Source organism: Sinocyclocheilus grahami, unplaced genomic scaffold (assembly GCF_001515645.1).
Source record: "Sinocyclocheilus grahami isolate Dianchi unplaced genomic scaffold, SAMN03320097.WGS_v1.1 scaffold139.1, whole genome shotgun sequence".
Classification (NCBI taxonomy): Eukaryota; Metazoa; Chordata; class Actinopteri; order Cypriniformes; family Cyprinidae; genus Sinocyclocheilus; species Sinocyclocheilus grahami.
In genome coordinates, this window is record NW_015505318.1 from 492,546 (window position 1) to 510,915 (window position 18,370).

General features: G+C 38.8%; 1 protein-coding gene across 1 annotated transcript; it reads left to right on the forward strand.

Moving 5' to 3' along the window:
- Positions 1-8,709: 8,709 nt before the first annotated feature.
- Positions 8,710-12,389, forward strand: LOC107591278 (G-protein coupled receptor 12-like). The gene is made up of 2 exons (XM_016280392.1): positions 8,710-8,805; positions 10,274-12,389. Exon 2 carries the CDS (start codon positions 10,286-10,288, stop codon positions 11,309-11,311), a length of 1,026 nt encoding a protein of 341 aa, XP_016135878.1. The 5' UTR covers positions 8,710-8,805; positions 10,274-10,285; the 3' UTR covers positions 11,312-12,389.
- The last annotated feature ends 5,981 nt before the right edge of the window (positions 12,390-18,370 follow it).

An 18,370-nucleotide genomic window follows, 5' to 3' on the forward strand; every position in this document is an offset into this window, starting at 1 on the left:
TATATATATATATATATATATAGGCTATAATCTTAATGGAAAACATTCTTTTAATAATGGGGACACATAAATAAAATAAGATATAAATAAAATATATGTCCATATAAGAGAATATCAGAATAAAGGCAAAATACTGTTATGTATTTATTTTATTATTTATTATTATTTTATTTGTTTATTTTTTGTTGGAATAAAAGCATGTAGGTCCACCTCTAAATATAACCGTCATTGAGCACGTTTACATGCACACCAGTAAGCTGATAACTCACAAATATCAGCTTATTAAAATAACCAGTTTTCCCCTTTACATGTACATCAGTAACCTGACAACGCAAGTAAGCTGCGTTTACATGACTTCATTAATAAATCGGGTTCCCTGTAGTGATGTCAAAATATAATCATTTGCGTATCTGACTCCGAGTATTCCATACATTTGTCAGTTGTGATGTTAAATTAAGCTTGCAACACGTCAACTTGCAACATGTCGGGAAACTTACAGCTCATATCAGGGTTCCTCAATTAGTTTTCACCGAGGGCCGAATTCTGCCAACAATACCAAGCCAAGGGCCACTGACCTATATACTGTATATATATATATTTGTGCCTCACGTTTTTTTATTCAAAACTCATACTTGCATATGTTTTTAAAATCAATGTTCTCAGAGCAAAGGCAGCGTGGAGTCAAAGGCAACAAGATGGCTGCAATACTACGGGCCTAAAGTGAAGTAAGTAGAATTCACATTGATTTAATTGATAGGTTTTAGTGTTTTGCGATTTTGCATCATTTTCTGAAAGGTTTGTTTAAGTAACTTACATTTCTTCATTTTTGGATGAATTGCTATTTTTGCAAATGTAGCGGCACAAATGTGTCTTCTGAAGTCTCTTCTGAATATTTTGGAATGAAATTTAATTCTGAACATTGATCAACTCGTGCATACACAGCCCAGACAAATACTGGTTCTTTCACACCACGTGACTGACATCAAGATATCCAGGATCAGTGATGTTTGAAGTCATGTAATGTGCCACCATTTTTGATTCAGACTGTATTGGCAGAATGAACCACATATTAAATTTCAGTTTGCTTTTGATTCAGAGTCATTATGCTTCAGAAGAATACGAGTTGGGTCTTGAAAGTTCTAGTTATAGTAGGCTTTCTTAATATGGATTACAAAAAAATATCTTTTGTGTTATATTTCCACTTGCACTTATCTTAAAGGGGTCCTATTATGCTTTTTCACTTTTTTAATTTTAGTCGGTGTGTAGTGTGTATGTTTGGGCATAAAAAAGATCTAGAATGTTACAAATCTCAAAGTCCACTCCAAAGGGAGATATTTCGGGGGGGGTTTTTAATCCCTTTTCAAGAACTACAACGAATGGCTCGTTTGGACTACAGCGTTTGTTTTCCGGGCTTTGTGATATCACAAAGCGGCTCATTAGAAGATCATTAAAAATAATTCCCGCCTACAGAAATTCGAATGGTTGGGGGGTGGGGAGGGGCGAGGTCGTGGTTAGAACGCTTGGTTGAGTGAGTGCATCCAAAGTGATCCCATGATAATTCGTATGTATTTTACGTAAAATGTGGTTCTATAAAACGTACATTTACTTACGTTTTTACAGGCACTAAGACGTACAATACTGACGTATTTTCAGCCTCTAAACGTACAAATACTTACATATTTTCAGCATTTTAACGTACAAAACTGACGTATTGACGACACCTAAAAATTAATCCTTATAAATATTGAAATCGCGGGATTAATTTTATTAGTTTTTAGTTGTCATATGAATTAACTTGTTTTCAATTGCATTATTAAATTGTTTACTCGTTTACTTATGAAATTATAACATTTCGTTTTGTTGTGATTTCTGCTGCCAGCTCGTTTCCAAGAACGTGCCTACATAATGTTAAGACTTCACTTTAAACCTTAAAATAAAAAATATTTCTGCAATCATTTAACCTTTACTTGTCATGTAATGTTTACTTTGATTGTCATGGGCCACAAAAGGCGTTTTCTCCGACATGCTGTGACTGACAATAGAACTATAAAATACACCAAAAACGCGATCTGCTTCTCCATCCCGACCAGCAAAACCGGCGCTGACTGACTCGCTCTTTACAAATTAAAATGTTGCCGCTTCAAACGACAGGTTTTACGGCAGGATAATCGAACGCTCATTGGCTCTCGCCTGCATTCGTCACAGATTGTGACATGCCGTGTTTCTGGTGAGGTGTGTTTGAATGATGCGCCTCGCGTTCTTTCACGAGTGGATCGGGAAAATTATCTGGATAATATTTTCAGTGATTAACAACATAAATTCTGCTCTGGATCACACAAACCTAGAGAGGGCTGCGGGTGCAACGCATCGTCATTTGGATTACTTTTAGTACTGTTTTTGACATTTTTGCAATAAATAAATGATTGTAACGTTAATTTCATTGATCTGTCTGTAATGTTTTTCTTATACTGTACAGAAATGTTTAGGCTTATAGGTAGGAGTGGAATTAGCGACTATAAATATATTTTAATGCTATATTGTTACTAAAAGTTTTATTTTCCTGCGTATTCATTTGCGTTGTATATCCTTTATATTCTCTATAAAATGGGTAGGTTTAGGTTTGGGGGGTAGGTTAAGGGGTCTAAAAATCTAAATCGCTTATTGATAAAATGATAAAAATGCATTGATACGAATATCTAAATGATATAAAAGATATGTAAATATTTTTACGTTTTTTAGCTAAAAATACATAGTGATTTGTACGTTTTAAACGTTGAAATACGTCTAAATTGTACGTTGTAGCATGATTAAAAACTTACAAAAGTGTACGTTTTGTGCTTGTAAATGTTACGTATTAATACCTACGTATAAACATGAGACCAGGCTGGTGCATCAGACGAGACGACGAAGAAGAAGTGCTGCTGCAGAGTTAGTGCATCAGAGAAAACGAAGAAGAAGTGCTGCAGTGCTGTAGCTTCAAATTTTCGGCACATCTAGAACAATTCTTACAAGTACAACACGACGTAGCTGGGCGCCACGGACAGACGGCGCCACCGGTGTCCTACACTCAAATGTATTTGAATTTTAAAGATGTGGCGCGACGCTGCGCTTCCCGTCCGGTGCGTGACCATCTGAAGCGCTGAAGCGCTGACCTCTGTGCCCAAACGTCTTTGTTTGGGCTTCCGAAAGCGGATGATGTCAGGAAACAGTGGTTGTAATTTATTTTTTAACTCTGTTCCTGAGCATTATAACCCCAATTTGCTATTGTGTGCTGCGCATTTTACTGAGGACAGCCTCCACAACATGAGGGAGTACAGTGTAAAAGCTTTTGTTGAAAGATGGAGCAAGGGGCGTGGCAGTACTGAAACACCGTCTAAGCTGTTCGCCAATCACAACGCACTGGGACAGCTAACCAATCACAACACATTTTGTTTTTCGGAAGGCGGACCTTCATCAAAGCCGGAACTTTTTGCAATAAATAAATGATTGTCATTGCATTTCTGTCTGTCATGTTTTGCTTATACTGTACAGAAATAGTTATGTTTAGGTTTAGAGGTAGGAATGGGATTAGCGACTAAAAATATTTTAATTCTATAATGTAATTAAAATTGTTATTTTCCTGCATATTTCGGTCAATTGCATACAGGGGTCTAAAAATCTAAATTTCTTATTAATAAAATGATAAAAATGCATATTCGCTGTAAAATGGGTAGGTTTAGGTTTGGGGGGTAGGTTAAGGGGTCTAAAAATCTAAATCGCTTATTGATAAAATGATAAAAATGCATTGATACGAATATCTAAATGATATAAAAGATATGTAAATATTTTTACGTTTTTTAGCTAAAAATACATAGTGATTTGTACGTTTTAAACGTTGAAATACGTCTAAATTGTACGTTGTAGCATGATTAAAAACTTACAAAAGTGTACGTTTTGTGCTTGTAAATGTTACGTATTAATACCTACGTATAAACATGAGACCAGGCTGGTGCATCAGACGAGACGACGAAGAAGAAGTGCTGCTGCAGAGTTAGTGCATCAGAGAAAACGAAGAAGAAGTGCTGCAGTGCTGTAGCTTCAAATTTTCGGCACATCTAGAACAATTCTTACAAGTACAACACGACGTAGCTGGGCGCCACGGACAGACGGCGCCACCGGTGTGCCTACACTCATAGAAATTAATGTATTTGAATTTTAAAGATGTGGCGCGACGCTGCGCTTCCCGTCCGGTGCGTGACCATCTGAAGCGCTGTTTTTTTCACCTCTGTGCCCAAACGTCTTTGTTTGGGCTTCCGAAAGCGGATGATGTCAGGAAACAGTGGTTGTAATTTATTTTTTAACTCTGTTCCTGAGCATTATAACCCCAATTTGCTATTGTGTGCTGCGCATTTTACTGAGGACAGCCTCCACAACATGAGGGAGTACAGTGCCTGCCGGATTCACCAAAATAGTTTTGTATTGTGTTATTGTTTTTGTTTTGTTTTATTGTATTTATTTTACGTTTGGAATAAAGTAAAAAATCAAAATCAAATTCAGCAAAAAAGTGAAGTTGTGTGTTGCTGCTGTTACTAAATGTTTTTATTTTTTTGTTTGTTTCTTTCAGTGTTCTTTTTATTTAAAAACATGGTTGGAATTAGTCTGGCTGCAAGTATACTTAGCATTTTTTTTTTCACTAGGGTGTAACATTTAACAGCTTGAGGGATGCAAGACATCATATTATCAAATGCAAGTAAACTTTTGAAACATTTAAATTAGCATTATTTTTGGCATAATAAATAATGCTATACTTAATAATGCTGTAAAATAATTAAATAAAATATAAAATAATGCTATTTTAAATGTTTCAAAAGTTTACTTGCATTTGATAAGAAGCTGCGTGGGCGAAAATTACATGTAAACAATTTTAAGGCTATTTTGGCTATGCTTATCGCTGGTCTGGTTACTGATATAGGGCTATAGCCAAGCCATTAAGACCACAGATTGCCTCGATTTCGCCAGGTGGGCTAAAAGCAGACTACACATAGCCTGTCCAAATTAGAGCCAAATCGTGGCTACATATAGACCATGTCATGAAATGACACTTATATCTTTGTAGATATTATTGACACTGCAAACATGATGGGATATCAACCATCTCATGCGCTGCCTGGCCAAAAACTACAGTGAATCAGGTTTGACTATAAGTGGGCTACAGATAGCCGCTCTGACTACGAGCTAAATGGTGGCTATGCACAGGCTACGTATTGAACATGTCAAAGAAATGAAACCAAACACCTTGTAAACTCTGTTGACTTTGCTTACATGATGGAATATCATACATCTCACAAGTTATTTTGCCAAAAAACAACATGAAACCAAATTCAAGGTTATTTGGGCTCAGTGTTGCCAGACATACGATACTTATCGTATTTGTACGATAATTTTGACCTCTGTACGACGTACGATCAATAATGAAAAAAATCCCATAATGTACGATAATTTCATAATTTTATGACAATTCAAATGATAGTAGTTGTAGTCATTGGGCTTCTATATTCATACATGAAATCGACTCATTAAAGACACTCTAAATGAGCTCATGCACACCTCAGAGTGTGTTAAGAATGCAGGAGGGTGCCCTGCTTTAAAGTAACGAGTACTGTTGCGGTCCATGATGGCAAGAACCCCCTCAACATCTGGAAACACACAGGCTTCCGATGACAGCAGCTCAGATGTGAAGTTAACAGCTAAAGTCTGTCTACACTGGACGCGACAAAGCGAGTGTTAAAAATTATTTTAATTAGGGATGCACCGATACCACTTTTTCCAGTACTCGCCCGATACTGATACTTTTATTATTGGTACTTGCCGATACCGAGTACCGATACCAATATTTTCATTGCATTTGTACATTTTTTAAATATTGGGTACAGAAACCAAAAGAGTATGTATAATGTTAGTTGGTTAACTTAATTTATCAAATAGATACAGTCAAACCAAAATGTCTTCAGACACCTTCAACATTTCTCACATTATCACAGTTTATTCCTTATAGTTTAGAAAATGACAGTTAAACTGTGTCAGAACAAATTCAGCTTGATAATGTCAGATAACTTTGATAGAAAGTACATACAATAAACCAAAAATTATTCATACAGCTGTCAATATATACACAACTATCAATACTTTGTCAGGTGACCCTTAGCTTTAATGACAGCATATAGTCTCCTGGGCATGCTGTCAACCAGGTTCATGCAAACCTGAACTTAAATTTTTTTCTCGGTCTGAATAATTTTTGGTCCCAAATTTGTATCAATTTTACTGGTAGTCAATTTTACAAAGTAATTTGTATAAATTATGTCTGGTCTCTGAATTATTTTTGGTTTGACTGTATATCTTGTTATTTTCACACTTAATTATGCTCATTAAAATGTATTTGGCAAGTTTGTGTTACTTCCACTGTTCATTTTTCTCTCTCTCTATGGTAGCCTACATCATCTTTAATTTAATAGCATTAGAGCTGCTCCATTGCAGCGGCTTAGTACTGTAATCACGCGATTTGCTGTAAAAATGCAGAACCACTCGCTATAAATCTACTAACTGAGATATTTTCAGAAATAGAAGTCGTGTTTTTTTCATCTGAAACGTGCAGCGATTTCTTTTCCAAAGCCACTCATATAATGCAGAAACACTCATGAAGCAAGCAAAACACCCGCAACGCGCACACGTATTTGTACTGATGCAGAATGAGAGGGACAAGTACAGTACAGCCTAGCGCATTTCACACAGGCTGTTAGTTTCACTTTCGCCAGAAAGTCGTGTATGCTTAATGGTAAAAATAAATGACGTTTATAGTGAATGACCCTATAAATTGTCTTATATTTACGATTTAGTTTTAATCCAAATGATGCCTAAGTGAGCGAACATCAATATAGATCACACAACAGAAGTGCGCGCTCTCTCTCCCTCCCTGCCTACCATTACTTGTTTTTGACATATCCGACCGAACTACAAGCTTTCCAGTGATGTCTGTGAGAAAGGGATATTCACTCGACAAGCTCGCGCATCTGCGCCGCAGCGCGCTCAATCCACTCAGCGTGATTTGCTTATCAGCTGGCGCAAATCAGCTATACAGGCATTAATACTGAATGTTTTACGAGGCATCAGTTTACTGTCAGGGATGTGTCGTGTCGTGTCGCATCCAGTGCAAACAGTCACTGATTATAATGGTTTCTATAATATTTTGTCCCACTGCTGGTGTCCAATGTAAACACGGTACGCATAGTTAACGATATCTATTGTGGTAATTTGCAGGTCATGTCAAAAAGTTGTTGGTTTAGATAAATAGCTGTATTCTGTACGTTTGACTGGTGTACGATAATTTTGAGCTTCTGGTACGATACTTGGACATTTCCAATCTGGCAACACTGTTTGGACTAGAAGTGGGTTACACATAGCCAGACTATATCGGGTCTATACTTAACCGAGACGTTGAAATGACGGCTATTGCTTGCTGGGTTCTTTCTTTAGTGCAAGACGTTTGCTCGGTCTAGATGCGCTTAAATCTGCACTAACGATGTGTTCCTGGGTTATTGCGTTTACATGCCGTGCGAAATCGGAGTAAGAGTCAAAAAACTACCTGTTGCGATCGGTTTATGCTTACGCCGTTTATGACCTTACTCCAATAAAAGAAAACGGGTTACCGCGTTTACATGACCAAGTGCGTTTTCGCCTTATTAAGCATAATCGGCTTAAGAACGTGCATGTAAACGCGCTCATTGTGGCGTAAGTGATCGTAGGAAACATACGAATGAGATTTTACGAATTCACAACAATAACCAGCAATTCGCCAAAACGTAAAATAGTAACAAAATGCCACATTAAGATTGAGTTGCAGCCTCGGTGTTGAGGACTGGCCAAAAAGGCATCCGTGATGATGATAACGAATTTAGAAAAAATTATAAAAAAAATATATAAAATACGTTACTGTATTTTTATTTCGCTATGTGTTCACGAAAATGCTCATTACAACAAACAGTCGCGTCGTTCAGTTTCCGAGCAGCAGATAAATAGGTGAAGGGACCTTCTGCTCTGAAGGAAAGCTCCCCCCTCCCCGCGCCTCGCACAGCCGCAGTCGGTGGCGATACTCGAGCAGACGGCGAAGAGCCGCTACCGCTGCTGGCTGTGACGATCCTCCGGTCCGGCATCATGGCAAGGCAAGAAGGACGCAAAAACATTTAAACAGGCGCCTCTCCTCCAAAAGACAAGGTAGGGAAGCCTCCAGATGGGGAGTGAATGGGGACCGGGTATATTTGAAATCAGTCTGCTTTGCATTTTACAACACATAAATGATTTTTACAGAGCAAAAACTTAAGCATTATTATAAAGCTAAAAGGACTGAGAGGCATTAATGCTTCCATCCAGCTGCTTGCAGTGAAGATGTGCTTTAAGCGTCCATGTCTGATGAGGACTGGCCAAAAAGGCATCCGTGATGATGATAACGAATTTAGAAAAAATTATTAAAAAAAAATATAAAATACGTTACTGTATTTTTATTTCGCTATGTGTTCACGAAAATGCTCATTACAACAAACAGTCGCGTCGTTCAGTTTCCGAGCAGCAGATAAATAGGTGAAGGGACCTTCTGCTCTGAAGGAAAGCTCACCCCTCCCCGCGCCTCGCACAGCCGCAGTCGGTGGCGATACTCGAGCAGACGGCGAAGAGCCGCTACCGCTGCTGGCTGTGACGATCCTCCGGTCCGGCATCATGGCAAGGCAAGAAGGACGCAAAAACATTTAAACAGGCGCCTCTCCTCCAAAAGACAAGGTAGGGAAGCCTCCAGATGGGGAGTGAATGGGGACCGGGTATATTTGAAATCAGTCTGCTTTGCATTTTACAACACATAAATGATTTTTACAGAGCAAAAACTTAAGCATTATTATAAAGCTAAAAGGACTGAGAGGCATTAATGCTTCCATCCAGCTGCTTGCAGTGAAGATGTGCTTTAAGCGTCCATGTCTGATAGATGAAAGGATGCTGATGCAGGGGCGCTTTTATAAGAAGTGGAACCCGCCTTTATTTAATATCAGCACTCATCAGGGCCCTCCCTTCCTTTCTGATTCTCCACCATTGTACTGTAGGCTATGATTCAAAATTATAATAGCAGGTTCCTATATCCACTAAATACAAGAAAATGTGTCTTTAATTTATCTTACTTTGATTCTTTGTTCTGCACAAAAGAACAATGAGTTTTAAGAGACTAACAGAGAAGGAATGCATAATTGTAGGGAACAATGGCTTTTGTGATAATTATTAATGGCTAATTTTCCACTAATTTCTTTTACAATGGATGATCTGATGGGGTTTTTTCTTGTATGTTTAATTACCATTGCATGCACTATAAAAAAATTAATTTTAATGGGGGGAAAATGCAAAAATCTAAATAAAGACCCATTATTGGTTAGCCCCATTGGTTATCCTAATATTTAATTTTGCAGTAAAACACTGAAAAAGTAAAAAATATGAATCATTTTATCTACTGAGAAATAGTGCATTATGCTTAAGGCATTATATTTATAGTATTTTTGTTTTAAAACAAAGACATTTATTTTGTAGTTATTTAATAACCTGTATGCCTCTTTCTTTTGTAAAACATAAAAAGATAGAAATAATATTAACCAAAAAGTTTCAGTTCCCATTGATTTCCATATGGACAATGAAGACCAAATTTCTTCTTTTGTGTTCTACAGAAAAAAGTGAGTCATACAGGTTTGGAAATGGAATGACACAAGCGTGAGTAAATTATCATAGAATTTTCAGTTTTGGTTGAACTATCCCTTAAACACACACAAGTTGTTTTTTATGGTTTACGGGGACTCTCCATAAGTGTAATGTTTTACACGTGGTAGTTTTACAAGTGTAAGGTTTTTATACTGTACAAACTGTATTTTCTATCGCCCTACACCAACCCTACACCTAAACCTACCCCTCACAGGAAACTTTTTTAGATTTGAGACATTTTTAGATTTTCAACAAAAAAAAAAATGTATAAGCTTTTGAATTACAGGGACATAAAGTATCCTCATAAATCACCTTCACGTTGTAATACCTATGTCATACTCATGTCATTAAACAAATTTGTGTCCTCATAAACCACATAAACATACACACACACACACAAAATGTATAGTTGACTATTACTTTTTTCGGGGGAACAAAAGTAGTGGGTCATTTTGTTTTGTCTTTTTTCTTTACCTATACACCTCATTATGTTTTTCTGTTTGCGCCAATTTAGACGGGAGGCAGAATGAGTGAAGAGGTGCCAGTTTCTCCCAGCTGGCTGGCTCAAGAACCCACCTGGGGCAGCAGCGGCGCAGGAAGCATAGAAAATATCACCGTCGAAACATACCCACCAGCGGTTGTCTTGCCGGCGAGGCCGCCTGCTGAGCTGTTGGTAAACCCATGGGACATCGTGCTGTGTTCATCCGGCACCCTTATAGCCTGCGAGAATGCCTTGGTGGTTTTGGTCATCTGGCAGAACCCGGCACTGCGAGCCCCAATGTTTTTGCTGATCGGCAGCCTAGCTCTAGCCGACTTATTGGCTGGTTTAGGCTTAGTCCTGCACTTTACCTTCGCTTACCTGCTAAGATCTGACTCGGCACAGCTGCTGACTGTAGGTCTGGTGGTGGCATCCTTCTCAGCATCTGTTTTTAGCCTGCTAGCTATTACCATCGACCGCTACCTGTCGCTATACTACGCCCTCACCTACAACTCAGAGCGAACGGCCACGTTCACATACACCATGCTGGTGCTTCTATGGGGAGTTTCGTTATGTTTGGGTTTGCTGCCGGTTACCGGTGTGAACTGCTTGGGCCAGGAGGCGAACTGCAGCGTGGTTTGGCCCCTAACAAAAAACAACGTAGCCGTTCTGTCCATCTCCTTCCTTCTACTGTTCGGCCTCATGCTTCAGCTCTACGTGCAGATTTGTAAAATCGTCATGCGACATGCGCACCAAATCGCCCTACAACACCACTTTTTAGCTGCAAGTCCTCACTACGTCACGACGCGGAAAGGCGTATCCACCCTGGCGATCATTCTGGGCACATTTGCAGCTTGCTGGATGCCGTTTACAGTTTACTCGCTCATTGCCGATTATACCTACCCGCCCCTTTACACATATGCCACCCTGGTTCCCGCCACCTACAACTCGGTGATCAACCCCGTAATTTATGCCTTCCGCAATCAAGAGATCCAGAAAGCGTTGTGGCTGGTGTGCTGCGGATGTATCCCTGCCAGCGTGACCCAGCGGGCACGGACCCCCAGCGACGTCTAATAGGGATTTACACAGGCCAGAGATTCCCCCAATCCCTGAGACAAGAAGGGGCGTGCGCGTCACCCATTTATGTCTTCCCCTAATTGTAATGTGACAACCACTGCCACAAAATCTTTGCCTGATCCCAATCCGACCAGCTGCCACACCCTTTCCAAGAAAAAAAGGGGCGGAAACGGATGCTGTGTGGCAGGCAGCTGTAAATATCTTGTATATATTTATGCCTTTGTATTTTTGTGCTTGTTTTGGCTTGGCCACAGCGACAGCCCCTCTGTTGCACGGGCTGTGAGGGAGAAGGAAGATGAGGGGCAGCACGAGGCAGTCCTCTTGACTGGATCCTGAAGCTCATTCATCTCGTCCTGCTGTTGCTGCATTCAAGAACGTGCGCTGAACGTTAAGTAACCACGGTGTGCTAAAAATAGCGCTCGGTGATCCGCGCCTTGCGTCCTCCGAAGATACCGACCTGGAGAAGGCACGCACGCGAGAGAGAGAGAGAGAGACAGGCACGCTCTCTCTCATGTTTGGTTTAAATCTCAACCCAAGCGTGGCAGAATGTAAAATGTCCTCCAAAGCAGAAAACCACGAAGAGCTAACTACAATCTCAGAATGAGAACCACTCTATAAATAACCGAACCCATCGATGCCTTTATTTTGGTTTAGAACGCAAGTCGAACTGTCTCTGCATTCTCTTCCATAAGTGTGGGATGAAAGCGACTAGGAGAAAGTGTATGTATATTCATTTAAACAGCCCCCTATGAATAGAGGCTCACTTCAAAGAATTGTTGAGTACAAAACGTGCATTAAGTGGCTGAGAATAAGAGGTTTGTTTATATGCAGCGACATGAAGGATGGAACCGAATGTATTTTCTATTGATTTGCTTTTAATTTGCATTGTCATTGACGCTCTGACTAGAGCAGTGCTCCGTTTTTTATGTTCAACTGGTAATTACTACTGGATATGGGATAGCTGTCACAATGGTAGTTCATAGCACGAAATTGACATGTATTGCATTTGCAAAGAATGATGATTTGGGCGTGACATTGAGATATATTAATTAGAGGTATTTTGTTTGAAACAAAGCGAGTAAAGCTTTTCATCCCAAAATCAAAAGAAAAAATTAATTGCACTTTGACATTATTTTCACAAATACAATTCAAATGATTTATAAAATCATTAAAAAAAACTCCCCCCCAAAAAACAAAACAACAAAGAAAAATTTATAACAACTCCCACAAAAATATTAAGCAGCAGAACACTGTTTCAGCCGTTTTAAACATGGCTAATAATGAGATGACATACGACACATATATGGGAAAGATATCTGAAATATATTTGATGAATTATATAGTATATATTATGTATAATGTTATATAATACATATATAATTGGTTATATAATTATGTAATTATATAATATTAGTTTTATTATAATTAATGGATTCATTAGGTTAGGGTGTAAAAATTGATCTATCATAGAAGGCCAAAATTAAATAATCCCAAAATAATATGCTTCATTGTCTTTATGCAAAGTAAATTTTTTCTTTTGATTTTGGGGTGAAATATGGCCTGGGCAAGATTTCATGAGATTCACCCATGATAAATTATATTCTAAAATGATGAAACTGCTCAAAGATGTGCCAGCCAAGCTACACTTACACTCTCAGATGAGCCTTCCGTAGATTTACATTCAACTTGATTGTTAGTAAACTGGTGAATCTCCTCAAACGGTCCACACGACACAATTATAATGAGGAGAACAGCTGGCCTCTCAGACCTGGCAAATGTCAGATGAGGGAGAATGTTATTATGAAATCTATCTTCCCGTACTTTCATCACAACTGAAGCTGGAGTCATGCTACTATTATGAGCTGAAGTTCACCCCTGCTTTTTACCTTACACCCTCCAAATGCCAACCAGCCACTATCCATTTCAGTGCTGTGGCAGAATCCATCAGCGAGCAATAACTACGGACCAAGCGTTTCATCAAATTATAGCAATACTCTGGCAGCAATAACAGCCGTGCCCAAGCAAAACCAACACCTCAGCTAGCCGGAAAAAAAAACATCCATGAAAAACCCACCATGAAAATACGAGTGGATTCCAAGAATGACTGACAACTGTATTTATTTCAACATCATCCAAATTATATTAGTGAATTTGGGAGTAGAGAAAAAAAAAACAGAAACTGGACAGATGTCCCAATCCCTGTAAACATGTCCATAATCTCACAGCCTTGTGTTCTCTCGTCCAGAAAGTGACTGTGCCCTGCCTGTAGTCATTTACAATATCTTAACTATGAATGAAATCTCTCTGTACACTCAATGTGACCTACTCTGCCGTATGCATTTGCTTTTGCAAACTTTAGAGATGTTTATAATGTGTGAGGAACGTGATGTGTAAGGCGTGACTGTCGGTGCATGGCCGTGTGTGTGCGTGTACATGTGAACGCATGCATATATGTTCGTCTCTCCAGGGACAATGATGTAGTTGGGGGTAATTATGTATATTCCCCACAGACCTGCATGGGCTAGAGTGGCTACCAGTCTTCCCATTGCACCCTCTTTACATCGTGCCTGCGGGTCGGACACACCCTCGTGACCTTTTTTGCCTGAGTGACCTCTATATACGATTCCACTGAAACAGCACATGAGCGGTAGGGAGCAGGTTTGCGAGTTTTAATAGGGCTTAGCATGGAGGCGATGATTGGTCTGTTGCAGGCCTCGTCTGATCTTTGAGGAATAACTTATTTTGCTATATTCATCGAAAGTCTCTATTTTTCCCCCTCAGTCCGGATTCTTTCGGAATTCCTGAGATTTTATTTTGTATTCTGATGCGCTGTACGGTCTTTTCTGAATGTATCGACATTCTTATCGTTACTATGGCCGATCGTCTTGATTCTGTAAATAAGGCATGCGACTTTAAGGAGGCATGATGGCAACTCTCACCTGATGTCATAGAGTGATGTGGTGATGACGTATTTTTGTAACCCGAAAGTTAGCATCACCCTGGTTTCCATTGACAAATACCAATAGGATTTTTCCAGTGGCTTTTGGATTGCAGAAAATAAGCTCTGTGATCGACAAAAATCCTGATAATCATCATCATAATCTTCACAAATTAATTTAAGCCTAAATACAATCACCAGAAGTAAAAAGATGAACATAAACAGGTTACCTAGTTAACATTTTTTGGTTCCCAGAACGTTCTGGTAACATTAGTTTCTGGTTCCCAGAACTGATATTCTAATGGTCTCTGTTGGTTAGCCAGGAAAGTTTTCTTTATGTAAATAAAATGTTCCCTTTAGGTTAAGAGAACTTTCCCAGAACGTTCTTATTTGGTTCCCCATATGGGAACATTATTAGGGGAATGTTCTGTGTTTGCTGGGTAGACGCCATGTTGAATTTAACTATCTCTCACAGCCTTGTTTTCATTTCTGTCAAAATATTAAATGTAGTAGGGCTACCCTGACAAGAGACTAGACTAGAATAGTTTGCAAGAGCACGATTATAAACCATTTTAGGCGAACTAAAAGAGAACTAGAGTAGATGAGTGTACCTGTTTGGCGTGATGTCGTTTAAAGCAACTGTATGTATTTCTGCGACTTTGGAGCCCCCTACAGTTAAGTGAGTGGAATTCACTGTCATAAATATATCTGTGGTAATAACAGTAGCTGGCAGTACACGTGCATTTGTTGCTGTCTTAAAGCAAGCCACCCTTTTCGCGGAATTTCGTACCAGCTCCTCTAAATATATTCCTAGAACAGATCCTAGAAGGATTTTGAAACGGACTTTTCAAAGTCAAAAACAACAACATACATACAGTTTCTTTAATGTGCACTGAAAGTCCAATTTAGCTACTTGTTAGCAACTAGGGTTTTCAATACTTTAAAACATCACAAGGAGGTTATATTGATGAATTTATTTTGCAGAATAAAGCGTGAAATATCTTGAGCTTGTGTTAACCACAGACCTTATTTCAGACATTTAACTAAAAACCAAAAAACATTGACTTCATGATGATCAAACCAGAAATACAAAACCCTTATTTCCGGTTAAGGCCTACAAAAATACATCATTCCTGCAATGCTCTATTCTGAAACAGTTAACCTTGAGCCACATTCCAGTGTCTCCTATTGCCTGGGCATGCTTGTCTACAGCTGATTGAGAGGGTTAATGCTCGATGCACAGCCGTTTGGTCAGAAATGACAGAGGGATTATCGCGGTGACCTTTGAGGGTTAGGCCTCTGCCTAAAACATCATATCTCCTTCTGTTTTTGAAAAGAGCTTTGTAAAATGATGTTATCATGCTTTGTGCCTGGTCTCTGATGGATTTTCCACATGCAGATGGACATTTGGCGACTGATCCTTTGATTTAAATAGACTTGTATCCAACTGTAGATGATTGTACTCTGTAATCCAATGTAAGAGCTTGAAAATGTCAAACTGAAGGGCGAAAAAGGGCTCGGATGGGAGTCTGCCTCCGATTCTGGTTTATTTGAAGAGCTGAAAAAAAAAGTCTTTGAAAATTGATGTCTTGTGAGGAAACTTTATACATTTACACTAAGATTCAGACTCGTTCTGTACTTTATTTAGTAACTAGAATCGAAATCTTGAACAATCCGAGGGGCAGTAGGGTGCATCGGTTTCAGCATCTTGTGTACACGTATGCATAGTTTTAACTGTGAAATGCACTTTATTTTTTTGATGAGAAAAGGCACAACAAATTACTTATCTGCAAAACAATATTATAAGAATTATAATCAACATGCACTAATTAACATTGTAAGACATTGTGTTAACGTGTTGTATATTTTTCCAAGGTGTTGGTTGTATACTTTTATTGCTTTGGTTAGTTTAATGAACAGAGATCTTGTTAATTTTGTATTAAAAAGAATGTGCTGTGCATTAAAAATATCCTCGCCTGGGTTTATTCACACTCGCACATCAATTGGCCGACTGCCTCAAATCCACTGTTGCCATGGTGATTCCCAGTCTCAGCTGTACTGTTTCCATAGAGACACGAGTCTCGGAATCAAAACTGTCCTGATTCCATGACGAAGACACTCAGAGAGCAGTTTAATGTAATTCGTCTGATTTTTATTGTCGCTACTGCCACACGCACGCAGAAACCAGACATCACTGAGCGAACACATTTCAGGTAGTTAATCAAATTCCTTGAGTCAGTTCACACAAACATAATTACTGACCGCAGTGTTTCTCAATCCAAAATAAAAGTGTTTGTGTTTACATAATGTATATGTGTGTACGGTGTATATTTATATGTATAAATAAATACACACACATACATGTATATATTTAAGAAATATATACTGTATATATAATCGATTTGACAGCACTAATTATTACACACACTATATATATATATATACATACATACATACATACATACATACACACACACATATACAGTGCCCTCCATAAGTATTGGAACAGTAAAGACAAAATTGCTCTGCTTGCTGTGGAGTCAAGACATCTGTAAGTATGATTAAAAGATGAATATGAGATAAAACTACAGAATGTCACATTTTATTATTAGCGGTTTCAACACGTAAATGTTTTACCCATTTAAAAGATCAGCACTTTTAGAGTTCATCCCACTATCTGATGTGAGCACAAGTATTGGAACAGTTGCCTCACAGATCTTTCTGAGTGATAAGCTGTGTCCTGCTGCATTAATTCTTCAGATATTAAAAGCAGGGAATGTGTCGTATCAGTTATATCCATTGCTTCCGCATTCTGAGTCTTGCAATCGATGATGACACACACAAACCAGGATGAAGACAAGGGAGCTGACTCTGAGAGAAAAGCAAGCAATTTGGCTGCTAAAAGAAAAGAGGAAGTCAATTAGAGCTACAGCAAAAACAAAGGGCATGGAGAAATCAAGAGTTTGGAGACCACCGGAGACATCAGCAGCCAACAATGACCTGATCAGTTGATGACAGACAAATAATAAAAGCTGTGAAAATGAACCGTAAAATATGTGTCTGTAAAATCACCAACAACCTCCAAAAAGCTGGGGTGATGCTCTGACAATCTACTGTCCACAGGATACTTTGACACAGCATTACAGAGGCTACACAGCAAAATGCAAACCTCTAACCAGCACCAAAAATGGAAAGGCAAGATTAGAGTTTGCAAAAGCCAGTAGAGTTTTGGAACGGAGTTTTATGGACAGATGAGACAATGATTAACCGTTATTTAAGTGATAGGAAAGCAAAAGTGTGGAGAAAAAGTGAACTGCAAATGTTCCCAAGCATACAACCTCATCTGTAAAGCATGGTGGAGGTGGTGTCATGGCATGGGCATGCGTGGCTGTCTCTGGAACAGACCCTCTCAATTTTAATGATAACTTAATGTATGATGACAATAGTAGAATGAATTTGGAAGGGTACCAAACCATCTTGGCTACCAATATTCAAGAAAATGTCACCAGACTCATCAGAAAGCGCTTCACATTGCATCAGGACAATGACCCAAAACACCCTGCCAGTTCAGTCAAGGAGTTTGTCAGGGCAAAGAAATGTAGTCTTAGATTTCCCAAATCAATCTCCAGATTTAAATCCGATTGAACATGAATTTCACCAGCTGAAGAGGAGACTAAAGGCAGAAACTCCCCAAAACAAGCAACAGTTGGAGTTGGCAGCCGGCAAAGGCTGGGAAAAGCATTTCAAAGGATAAGACCAAGAGTCTAGGGATGTCTATGGGTTGCAGACTCACTGCTGTGATTGCACGTAAGGGATCTGCAACAAAATAATAGCTTTTAATCTTTTACATCTGCCTTAAGTTCAACTGTCCCAATACTTATGCTCACATCAAATAGTGGGATGAACTCTAAAAGTGCTGTCCTTTTTATTTGGTAAAACGTGTGTTGAAACAGCTAATAATAAAATGTGACATTCTGTAGTTTTGTCTCATATTCATCTTTTAATCATATTTGCAAATGTCTTGACTCCACAGCAAACAGAGCAATTTTGTCTTTACTGTTCCAATACTTATGGAGGGCACTGTATATACACACACACACATTATATATATATATATA